Source organism: Mobula birostris, chromosome 1 (genome assembly GCF_030028105.1).
Source record: "Mobula birostris isolate sMobBir1 chromosome 1, sMobBir1.hap1, whole genome shotgun sequence".
Taxonomy (NCBI): domain Eukaryota; kingdom Metazoa; phylum Chordata; class Chondrichthyes; order Myliobatiformes; family Myliobatidae; genus Mobula; species Mobula birostris.
In genome coordinates this window covers 211,163,407-211,176,063 of record NC_092370.1, presented here as the reverse complement: position 1 = coordinate 211,176,063, position 12,657 = coordinate 211,163,407, and the positions used below count along the sequence as shown (strand labels likewise).

The 12,657-nt window shown below is 41.4% G+C and overlaps 1 protein-coding gene across 1 annotated transcript in view; it reads right to left on the bottom strand.

Moving 5' to 3' along the window:
* LOC140204220 (ribosome quality control complex subunit NEMF) overlaps window positions 1–12,657 on the bottom strand; it is a 70,131-nt gene that overhangs the window by 25,703 nt on the left and 31,771 nt on the right. Inside the window, exons 14-19 of the mRNA XM_072270751.1 lie at window positions 8,701–8,883; window positions 7,672–7,735; window positions 6,900–6,988; window positions 1,664–1,767; window positions 244–306; window positions 45–157 (exon numbers count right to left, since the gene is read on the bottom strand). Of these exons, the coding sequence (XP_072126852.1) occupies window positions 45–157; window positions 244–306; window positions 1,664–1,767; window positions 6,900–6,988; window positions 7,672–7,735; window positions 8,701–8,883 (616 nt within the window). The remainder of the gene's footprint in view (window positions 1–44; window positions 158–243; window positions 307–1,663; window positions 1,768–6,899; window positions 6,989–7,671; window positions 7,736–8,700; window positions 8,884–12,657) is intronic.

Sequence of the window (12,657 nt, the reverse complement as noted above, 5' to 3'; positions counted from 1 at the left end):
TCTTCTGTGTAGTGTTGTAAAAGAAATCCACAACGAAAGATTACCTGATTATGAAGGACCCACCAAGCACTAGTAATTACTCGTGCATCCCAAGCAGCACTATAACAAATTGCCATTGTGCCTGCCTCCATTAATGTACGTGGAGGAACTGTCTCCCCTATAAATAAAGAATAAAGCTTATGTGAGGACAGAATAAAACTAACAGCTATCCAAATTTACAGTGATGAAGGTAAATTAATTTACCTTTTTGGTTCTTGATGACACAGCTGGTAGCACCATGGAGATCCGCATGTACGTATATGTCACCTGGAAAACAAAACCATAACTATGACTGAAAGGTCACCATTAAACTGGTGGTGCACCAAGTAATTCTGGTGCTCTGGGGTGAAGACAGAGCAAAATGTTTGGTATCGTGATAAACAGGTATGTGCTTTGGATGATGATCTGGTATCTCAATCACTATGCCTCAAACTTTCAATTTCTTGAAGCCAAATGTATATTCTACAATTGTACAGATTTTCAGTCAAAAGCAGGACTAAGAGAGTCCTATATCTGAAAAATGTTTATTTCAAAGGGATTTAACTACCAAAATGTGGCTTGCTGCTTTTGCTGTTAAAAATTCTGTTCAGATTCCTATTTGAAATACAGTGTTCAGTTTGTGCACCAAATTTCAAGGTTAGTATGCTCCAGTACTGGATAAATGGTAAATGAAATATTTTTAAAAGATAAATGGGATTCCGCATGATTATATGGTATATCCAGAACAAGGAAGCACATTTTAAAAATAAAGTTATGTTATTTAAGATTAAAAGCTGCAAGTACTTTTTCCACACATTAGTCTCGAAGACATCTGGAATGCTCCCCCCTCAAAAAGTTACAGCTCAAATAAGTTTTTCAAGGCTAAGAATAAGGTATATTTATTATGTGTGGATCTCAGGAATATGAAGTTTCATTGGGCAGATGGTAGATATGGGTCATAATCTAATTAGTCAAATGGCTGAATTGGCAACTCGCCAATTTAAAAACTAAGTAAGTTCTACTGGATTTGTCAAACCAATAATTTGGTAGCAGTAGATTCAATTCCAGTAACTTGATAATAAAATACCAGTTGATTCATACTTGTTATTATTTTAACAAATGATTCCTAGATGTAACCCTATTATTTGGTGACAGCTTGGTGAATTCAGCCTCTGCACCAGTGGAAATAATTTCTCTGAAACCTATCTGAGATCGTTTGTTCCAATATCTCCTTACTTCATTCAATGTCAAATTTCTTCTATGTTATAAAGCATCTTGGAATGAATACAATATAAAACCTACAGGCTACGTGTAATTTCTTTTTGTTTTTGTCAAACCTGCATGGTGCCTTAATGGAAAAGAATGAAATATGAACTTGGAAAAGTTACTCTAGAAAATGTGTGCATTCCTGGTAATTCTTCAAGCTGTATAACAGCACCCGGAATACTGATGAAGTCATCACTGATGTGCTTAATGGCAATTTTTTAATATGATCTCATATTTTTACGTGCTTAAAGAAATCTTGCCAAATGACATTATAACAGCCATCAACTACTTGAACTGTATTTTAATTTAACAAAAGCATATGTTCTGTGAATGTAAGAAACAACAGATTATGGGGAAAGAGCAAGCAGATGAAACAAACCTGGTTTAAGATAGCGTTTGACAATTAACTCATTTTGTTGCTGGTCTCGACCTGCTATCACCAGATAGTTTTCACTGCTGACAAACCATAAGAATTTCTCAAACCTAGAGAAGAAGAATGCAAGTTAGTAATAATGATGAACAATAGTAAAATCATTGACTCTGACTGATGAACTGAGAAAGAGCCACATGGTAGTGGAGCAGTTAGCACAATTACAGCACGAGCAGTCATCAATCAGCATTCTATCTCTGCTGCTGTTTGTAAGAAGTTAGTACATTCTCCCCAAAGCCATGTTGGTTTCTTTTGCATTTCAAAGATGTATCATCAAGGTTAGGGTTAGCAAGTTGTGAGTATTCCATGTTGGCACCAAAAGCATGGTGTCACTTGCAGGCTGCCCAAACACAATCTTTGCTGATTTGATTTGACACAAAATAATGCATTTCACTCTGTTTTGATGTATATGTGATACATAAAGCTAACCTTTATCTTGTATCTCTCTTGTTCAGGCCTTCGTCACTTCCACCTTTCAGCTGCAGCTTCTTATATCATTCCCACACTGGCCCCTCCCTCACCTGCCTCCACCTACCACCTGCTAGCAGTCATTCTACACCTTCCTTCACCTTTTTTTATATTGGCTCATCCGCTCTTTCTGTCCGACTCTGATGAATTCTGAATCATCAACTGTTCATTTCCCTCCATCAAGGCTCAGACCCGCTGAACTCCTCTAGCTCCTTTCTGTGTTGCATCAAATACTTTATACTTCAGCATTAAAATCATTCACCTAAATTTATGTTTCAATGTTTGGAGTGTCTTATACCTTCGTGCAAACACTGGAATATGTTCAAAAACTGGCAAAGCTTGACTGTTCAAATCCTTCTCTGAATTTGAAAAGGATACAGATTTAGAAAAACAATTAAAGAACTGGATTAAAGAAACACTGAAAATGTAATGGCTTCAAACAGATGACCTGTATTATTTGTGCCATATGCACTCCAATAACCTGTCTTGCTCCTTTGGCAGAGGTTTTACTATCCATTGTTTGATCATATTTACAAATGCAATTCTTACATGTAATTTCAATCTTAGGCTTCACACAAAAAATACTTAAGAAACTGTTGAAGAGATTTTTTTAATTTACTTAAAAAATTGCTAAAGAAATAATCTTCAAGGACATTTTTGATGCAGATCTATTCAAGTTCACATTTCTCAGATTTACTCCAGAATGATAGGACAGAAACCTATGTGCTGTGCTGTCTGTTATCATTTGCAAAATTATATTTGAAACCTAGATTCAACGGTCAGAGATTGGGGAAACAAAGAACCAAAGAGTCTTGAAATCAGTGCAAAATAACACTCAGTTTGAGATGAAACATAAATTATTGGTGGTCATGGTAGTCTGTGGCCACTTTAATCAAAGGTAGGACTTGGCCATGGACCTAGACCTGAGTTGCTCTAAAACATATTTAGCTGCTTCAGACATTTTTTTTGCTAGGCTATCAACATAGAGTAGTCAAGGATTGTATGGTTGATGTGTGATGCAGGATAATTCATTATTTTTAAAATTCCCATTCACCAGGCCATTTATTTGAATGTGGTCAGACGGTTGTTAATCTTGTGGGCTAAATACACTAAACTATACTTAATAGTAACACACATCAAAGTTGCTGGTGAACGCAGCAGGCCAGGCAGCATCTCTAGGAAGAGGTGCAGTCGACGTTGCAGGCCGAGACCCTTCGTCAGGACTAACTGAAGGAAGAGTGAGTAAGGGATTTGAAAGTCGGAGGGGGAGGGGGAGATCCAAAATGATAGGAGAAGACAGGAGGGGGAGGGATAGAGCCAAGAGCTGGACAGGTGATAGGCAAAAGAGGATACGAGAGGATCATGGGACAGGAGGTCCGGGAAGAAAGACAAGGGGGGGGGACCCAGAGGATGGGCAAGAGATATATTCAGAGGGACAGAGGGAGAAAAAGGAGAGTGAGAGAAAGAATGTGTGCATAAAAATAAGTAACAGATGGGGTACAAGGGGGAGGTGGGGCCTAGCGCAAGTTAGAGAAGTCGATGTTCATGCCATCAGGTTGGAGGCTACCCAGACGGAATATAAGGTGTTGTTCCTCCAACCTGAGTGTGGCTTCATCTTTACAGTAGAGGAGGCCGTGGATAGACACGTCAGAATGGGAATGGGATGTGGAATTAAAATGTGTGACCACTGGGAGATCCTGCTTTCTCTGGCGGACAGAGCATAGGTGTTCAGCAAAGCAGTCTCCCAGTCTGCGTCGGGTCTCACCAATATATAGAAGGCCACATCGGGAGTACTGGACGCAGTATATCACTCCAGCTGACTCACAGGTGAAGTGTTGCCTCACCTGGAAGGACTGTCTGGGGCCCTGAATGGTGGTGAGGGAGGAAGTGTAAGGGCATTTGTAGCACTTGTTCCGCTTACAAGGATAAGTGCCAGGAGGGAGATCGGTGAGGAGGGATGGGGGGAACGAATGGACAAGGGAGTCGCGTAGGGAGCAATCCCTGCGGAAAGCAGATGTGCTTAGTGGTGGGATCCTGTTGGAGGTGGCGGAAGTTACGGAGAATAATATGTTGGACCCGGAGGCTGGTGGGGTGGTAGGTGAGGACTAGGGGTGACGGGAGGATGGAGTGAGAGCAGATGTATGTGAAATGGGGGAGATGCGTTTGAGAGCAGAGTTGATGGTGGAGGAAGGGAAACCCTTTTCTTTAAAAAAGGAGGACATCTCCCTCCTCCTGGAATGAAAAGCCTCATCTTGAGTCCACATCCCATTCCCATTCTGATATGTCTATCCACGGCCTCTTCTACTGTCAAGATGAAGCCACACTCAGGTTGGAGGAACAACACCTTATATTCTGTCTGGGTAGCCTCCAACCTGATGGCATGAACATTGACTTCTCTAACTTCCGTTAATGCCCCACCTCCCCCTCGTACCCCATCCGTTATTATATATATAGATAGATAGATAGATAGATATTTTTTTTTTCTCTCTGTCCCTCTCACTATAACTCCTTGCCCATCCTCTGGGCTTCCCCCCTCCCCCTTTCTTTCCCCCTAGGCCTCCTGTCCCATGATCCTCTCATATCCCCTTTGCCAATCACCTGTCCAGCTCTTGGCTCCATCCCTCCCCCTCCTGTCTTCTCCTATCATTTTGGATCTCCCCTCCCCCTCCCACTTTCAAATCTCTTACTAACTCTTCCTTCAGTTAGTCCTGACGAAGGGTCTCGGCCTGAAACGTCGACTGTACCTCTTCCTAGAGATGCTGCCTGGCCTGCTGCGTTCACCAGCAACTTTGATGTGTGTTGCTTGAATTTCCAGCATCTGCAGAATTCCTGTTGTTATACTTAATAGTAATTCACATGGTGTTAACTATTTTACCACCTTTACAGAAATTGGCTAAGACAAAGCAATCCATGAAATCACAACAGATATTCATTGTTCCACAAACAAGAGAAAATCTGCAGATGCTGGAAATCGAGCAACACACACAAAATGCTTGGAGGAACTCAGCAGGCCAGGCAGCACCTATGGAAAAAGTACAATCAACGTTTTGGGCCAAAACTCTTCAGCAGGACTGGAGAAAAAAAGCTGAGGAGTAGATTTAAAAGGTGGTGGCTCCTCCCACTTCCTTCAAACAAAATCCATGGACTCTCGCATGGGTCCCAGCTATGCCTGCTTGTTTGTTGGCTACGTGGTGACTGTCCCACACTCTTCCTACATTACATCGACAACTGCACTGGTGCTGCTTCCTACACCCGTGCTGAACTCATCGACTTCATCCACTTTGCCTCCAACTTCCACCCGGCCCTCAAATTCACCTGGTCCATTTCCAACACCTCCCTTCCCTTTCTCGATCTCACTATCGCTATCTCTGGAGACAGCTTATCCACCGATGTCTATTACAAACCCATGGACTCTCACAGCTAGCTAGACTACACCTCGTCCCACACTACTACTTATAAAAACGTCATCCCCTTTTCTCAATTCCTCAGTCTCCACCGCTCTCAGGATGAGGCTTTTCATTCTAGAACAAAGGAGATGTCCTCCTTTTCAAAGGAAGGGGCTTCCTTTCCTCCACCATCAACGTTGCCCTCAACCTCATCTCTTCCATTTCACACATGTCTGCTCTTACCCCATCCTCCCGCCACCCCACCAGGGATAGGGTTCCTCTTGTCCTCACCTACCACCCCACCAGTCTCCGCGTCCAGCACATAATTTTCCGCAACTTCCGCCACCTCCAACTGGATCCCATCAGCAAGTACATCTTTCCCTCCCACCCCACCCCCTTTCCGCAGGGATTGCTCCCTACATGATTCCCTTGTCCGTTCGTTCCTCCCCACTGATCTCCCACCTGGCACTTATCCTGTACCCTTGTAGAGACTCCCACAAGTGACTCCCATTATCAACTGTGTCAAGCCCCCTTCAGATCGTGCATTTGAATAAGGTCACTCCTCATTCTTCCAAACTTCAAAGAATGCAAACCAAAATATCTAGTGTCTCTTGGTAGGACGCTTCTCATCCCAGCAGTTAGCTTTTAAAATATTCTGCTGCTGGATTCTAAAAATTTCCTTGGTCTATCACCAGCCCTCTCTACTTGGTATACCCTACTTTTCAACCTAACATTGTTCTTTACCTGAGACGGAGATGAGTGAAATGAATTTAATTCTAAAGCTGGTTTTATTCCAGCATTTAATATTGGTACTGAGGAACTGTGAAAAAGAAATCAGATTATCCCCTATGTTTTAATTTTTGTTGTTTTTTTTCCCCCTGTTCTTCAATTCCATAATAGGAAATGTGGTCAGATAGTGATTTTGTGGCAAAACATAATTGCAAACCCAGAACTTGCTACTGCGTTAACCTAAACAAAAACTCCAGAATGAAACATCCATCCTCATCTGACTCTGCCTAATTAACATTTCAAATCTGAATGTGCAAGTTAGGCTTTCTTCCTAATGTAAATAAAAACATCATTATCCTGACCTAACTGTTTTAGTCAAGCTGGTGATATTCCCAGACAGTATAAATAAAAACCACCAACTCTTACTCCAGACCATTCAAAAATTAAAATTTCAGAGTTTGAAATAAATGTTTGCAGGCAATTTAGTCAAATTTTAAAAAGATTGAGAAAGGTGGACAAACTTGAATAATATTAAAGTTTACATTCCTTTATCTATCTAATTAGCATGCTCCTGTATATTCAATACATACCACATAACCTACCAATACACTTTTCTTGCCTTCTGAATTGTAATAACAGTTTGAACTTCTTTTAATGTCTTTTTTGTCTTCTTTTCTGCTGATTTAAATGCCTAAAAAGAAACATATTTTGAATAAGTCTATTATAAATATAAAAATATTGGAATTAAAATTTAAAACAAAATTAAACAGTATCTATGGTCTAAATTTCAGATTCCTAGTATTCGCAGTATTTGGTTTTTGTATTAGTAAGCATTTGTTACAAGGAGATTCAAAATAATTATATTTCATCAAAGCATCCAGAATGGATCAGTAAACTTGAAGATATATATAGAAACTCAAACCCAATTAACATTGCACCTGCTCCTGAGATCAGAGATTAGCCAAATAGTCAAAAGAATGAAATATTTATAGAGCAAATTTGGATAGGTCAAAAGGTAAACAACCCTAACTTTAGATTTTAAAAAAATGATCAGTACATGAAGTAAAATATATTTCTAACTTAATTTAATTTTTCAAATATAAAATAATGGGGGAAAGGCACATGGTCCTGAAATACAGGGAAAAGAAACTCAAAACTGAAGTTATCACCAAACCATTCTCAAGAACCATCTCTTCATAACTGGTCCAGAGGCATTTAAAGCACAGGAACAGATCATTGACCTCTAATATCAAGTGATTAGTGAGTCAGTGAAATCTGTACAGAAAAAGTGCAGTATATTTTTACACCCCATGCCAATTTCAAAATACTAAATCTGCAACTTAAATGAAATGTTAATAGATTTGTGCTTCCTACCTTTTCCGCAGCTTCAACTGTCTTCTGTTCTTTCTTCGCTGCATGTCTTTTCTGATCATAGTATCTGCATCATTTGAATAAAGATGAAAAGTCATGCATGTATTTAGCATGCCAAATATAAATTCCTGCATGCATGTTTGCCTAATTTATGTTCTGACTACCCCTTGGACATCTGCAATTAAATATAAAACAAAAACAACTTGGTCCAGTCTTTACAATTTCTTTTTAATTATTACAAAATCAGATGTTTTAATATCTGTGTCTCACAATTATATGAACTATCCATACTGCAATTGTAAAATCTTATTTAATTGCAAGCCAGTAACACTTACTAATTCAATATGTCAATATGCAAAACAGTAAGGCACACCTGAGCTTGGATATGCAGAAGGAAGAAAGTAAAACACTTCCAAGAAATTAATTCCAACACTACCAGCAAGGTTACATATTTTTGTGTGACTGTATGTTTACTTGTTATCTTATATGCGCCTTGTGTTGTAAATAACTGTTTATGTATTTTGCACCTTGACCCTGGAGGTTTGGCTGTAGGCATGGGCATTCATGCATGGCTGAATGATAACTAAACTTGAACTAAACAAATTACTGGCTATCTCTTGTGCTAGATTTCTACACTGGAGCGCTGAGTAAGGAAATTATTAAATATGAATTCTTAATTGCAAGGGGAAACACAACAGAATCCATGAAATCAACGATCAGTAGCACAAAACGTGAGAAGCATTACTCTACAAATCCCTCAAATACATGAATCATGTATAGAAAAGCTCTATAGTTTAATTACACACGTTCTTTCATATACAGATGACTTAATGCCAAAATATTACAAATTTACAAAAATAATTGCTAATATATTCAATTAGTCAATTTGGTTGGACAATTACAATACACAATGGAGGCATTTTAGACCTGAACACAACGTAATCTCAAATTTTAAGATGAAAGTTAAAGCACCAGATTTAAGATAAAATAACAGAGTCATAAACTGTGTAGGATTATGAAATAAGCACTTACTTTTTAGCGTTGCCATAGGCAGACAAGCTAAGGTCCACATCTACCAATACTGGTTTGTTCTTCTGTAAGAGTTTTTGCTGTTGCTTGTTTTTATTCTTTTTCTTCTTGCTTTTAGTTTGTTCTTTTTCAGCACTTTCATCCAGATCAACATCTTGATCTTCGTCATCTGTTACATAGGGGTTTCTAAACAGAATCCAAAATTGTAACCATATATTAATAGTGGCAACACGTAAGCTTTATGATAACATCTCATAACTTAATCACTTTTGTCCTTGGAAAAAAAAGGGCTGTGGAAATCTGAAACTCTAACAACACACAAAATACTGGAGGAACTCAGCAGGTCAGGCAGCATCCATGACGTATTCCCCCTTCCTTTCCAGTCTTGATGAAAGATCTTGGTCAAAAACATCAACTGTTTATCAAGCAACACACATCAAAGTTGCTGGTGAACGCAGCAGGCCAAGCAGCATCTGTAGGAAGAGGTGCAGTCGACGTTTCAGGCCGAGACCCTTCGTCAGGACTAACTGAAGGAAGACTGAGTAAGGGATTTGAAAGTTGGAGGGGGAGGGGGAGATCCAAAATGATAGGAGAAGACAGGAGGGGGAGGGATAGAGCCAAGAGCTGGACAGGTGATAGGCAAAAGAGGATACGAGAGGATCATGGGACAGGAGGTCCGGGAAGAAAGACAAGGGGGGGGGACCCAGAGGATGGGCAAGAGGTATATTCAGAGGGACAGAGGGAGAAAAAGGAGAGTGAGAGAAAGAATGTGTGCATAAAAATAAGTAACAGATGGGGTACGAGGGGGAGGTGGGGCCTAGCGGAAGTTAGAGAAGTCGATGTTCATGCCATCAGGTTGGAGGCTACCCAGACGGAATATAAGGTGTTGTTCCTCCAACCTGAGTGTGGCTTCATCTTTACAGTAGAGGAGGCCATGGATAGACATGTCAGAATGGGAATGGGATGTGGAATTAAAATGTGTGGCCACTGGGAGATCCTGCTTTCTCTGGCGGACTGAGCGTAGATGTTCAGCAAAGCGGTCTCCCAGTCTGCGTCGGGTCTCGCCAATATATAAAAGGCCACATCGGGAGCACCGGACGCAGTATATCACCCCAGTCGACTCACAGGTGAAGTGTTGCCTCACCTGGAAGGACTGTTTGGGGCCCTGAATGGTGGTAAGGGAGGAAGTGTAAGGGCATGTGTAGCACTTGTTCCGCTCACACGGATAAGTGCCAGGGGGGAGATCAGTAGGGAGGGATGGGGGGGATGAATGGACAAGGGAGTTGTGTAGGGAGCGATCCCTGCAGAATGCAGAGAGAGGGGGGGAGGGAAAGATGTGCTTAGTGGTGGGATCCCGTTGGAGGTGGCGGATGTTACGGAGAATAATATGTTGGACCCGGAGGCTGGTGGGGTGGTAGGTGAGGACCAGGGGAACCCTATTCCTAGTGGGGTGGCGGGAGGATGGAGTGAGAGCAGATGTACGTGAAATGGGGGAGATGAGTTTAAGAGCAGAATTGATAGTGGAGGAAGGGAAGCTCCTTTCTTTAAAAAAGGAAGACATCTCCCTCGTCCTAGAATGAAAAGCCTCATCCTGAGAGCAGATGCGGCAGAGACGGAGGAATTGCGAGAAGGGGATGGCGTTTTTGCAAGAGACAGGGTGAGAAGAGGAATAGTCCAGATAGCTGTGAGAGTCAGTAGGCTTATAGTAGACATCAGTGGATAAGCTGTCTCCAGAGACAGAGACAGAAAGATCTAGAAAGGGGAGGGAGGTGTCGGAAATGGACCAGGTAAACTTGAGGGCAGGGTGAAAGTTGGAGGCAAAGTTAATAAAGTCAACGAGTTCTGCATGCGTGCAGGAAGCAGCGCCAATGCAGTCGTTGATGTAGCGAAGGAAAAGTGGGGGACAGATACCAGAATAGGCACAGAACATAGATTGTTCCACAAACCCAAAAAAAAGGCAGGCATAGCTAGGACCCATACGGGTGCCCATAGCTACACCTTTAGTTCGGAGGAAGTGGGAGGAGCCAAAGGAGAAATTATTAAGAGTAAGGACTAATTCCGCTAGACGGAGCAGAGTGGTGGTAGAGGGGAACTGATTAGGTCTGGAATCCAAAAAGCGTACAGCTTTGAGACCTTCCTGATGGGGGATGGAAGTATATAAGGACTGGACATCCATGGTGAAAATAAAGCGGTGGGGGCCAGGGAACTTAAAATCATCGAAAAGTTTAAGAGCGTGAGAAGTGTCACGAACATAGGTCGGAAGGGATTGAACAAGGGGTGATAAAACAGTGTCGAGGTATGCAGAAATGAGTTCGGTGGGGCAGGAGCAAGCTGAGACAAGAGGTCGGCCAGGACAGGCAGGTTTGTGGATCTTGGGTAGGAGGTAGAAACGGGAAGTGCGGGGTGTGGGAACTATAAGGTTGGTAGCAGTGGATGGGAGATCCCCTGAGCGGATAAAGTTGGTGATGGTGTGGGAGACAATGGCCTGGTGCTCCTTAGTGGGGTCACGATCGAGGGGTAAATAAGAGGAGGTATCCGCGAGTTGTCGCTGTGCCTCGGCAAGGTAGGGGTCAGTACACCAGACTATAACAGCACCCCCTTATCGGCGGGTTTAATAATAAGGTTAGGATTAGTGCGGAGGGAGTGGAGAGCAGAGCGTTCCGAAGGAGTGAGGTTGGAATGGGGACAAGGTGCGGTAAAGTCGAGACGGTTGATGTCCCGTCGGCAAACTGTTTATCAATTTTCATAGATGCTGCCTGACCTGCTAGGTCCCTCAGCATTTTGTGTGTGGTGCTCTGGACGTACAGCATCTGCAGAATCTCTTGAGTTTATGAAACACTAACAAGAACTGTTCAAGAATCTCTTGACATCTCACTTTCTATTTACTTGAGCAAATTTTACATTATCTTATTAATAAGAATGCAAATCAATTAAGGGTGAGAAGACCATTTCAATAAAGCCCATAATATAACAGGGGTAAACTATTGGTCTGTGCAGAACAGTATGAAAAAAAAAGTAATTGAAGAAAAAAAGCAGCTTTGAGAGTTAACTGGTGCAGATGAATTGTGTGATTTTACAGTCCAGGTGCTGAACACATTTAATCAAGTGAATAGAATGGATGTCTGAGTAACTTAGCAATTAAAATGCATGATCGTGGTCACAGCAGACGTGAATATCACATCTAATTCTGGTCATTGACACATAACAAAGGTATTCACACAGCACAGACAGGAAAAATCCCATTTGTTAAAGCTGAGAATGAGGTTTGAATTATGAGTGAAATCTCAGAAAGCTGTCCTTACGGCCAGAAATGGAAGCAAATTAAAAATGAACTTGTGTTGATATTGAAGATAAGTACAGAAATAAACCAAATACAGGGAGCCTTTTTTTCTCAAGTGCAATCACATTTTCACTTAATAAATATCTTATTTTTGTTCTCCTAACAGCATAGCCCAAACCAAACAGATTCATTCCGGATGACAGCGTGGTGCAGTAATATTGAGCCAGAAATTGTCACTTCATCATTCCAGTATCCAGCATTCAAGCTGATCTCCGGTGCTGTTGGAATGGAGTTTGCAGATTTTCCCTGTTACTGAGTGAGTTTAACCCCCCCCCCACCCCAAAGTGCTCTTGTTCCTCCCCAATACTGGTTGGTAGGTTAATGTGCTTTTGTAAATTTCTCTATTGAATGTGAGTGCCAGAAGAATCAGTGAGGTATTTGACAGAGAATAAATTATAGAGAAATAAGTGAGGTAATATGTTGGATGGGATTGCTCTACAAACCAGCATACACTCAAGGGCCACATAGCCTCCTCTATCATAAGAATTATGAAAAATATATATGAAAATCATTCTCCTTAAGCTTGGAGTAACCAGATTTGCCTTATAGAGATCGAGGAAACTGCAGATGCTGGAATCCAGAGCAGCACAGAAGGAACACCGTGGGTCAAGCAGAATTTA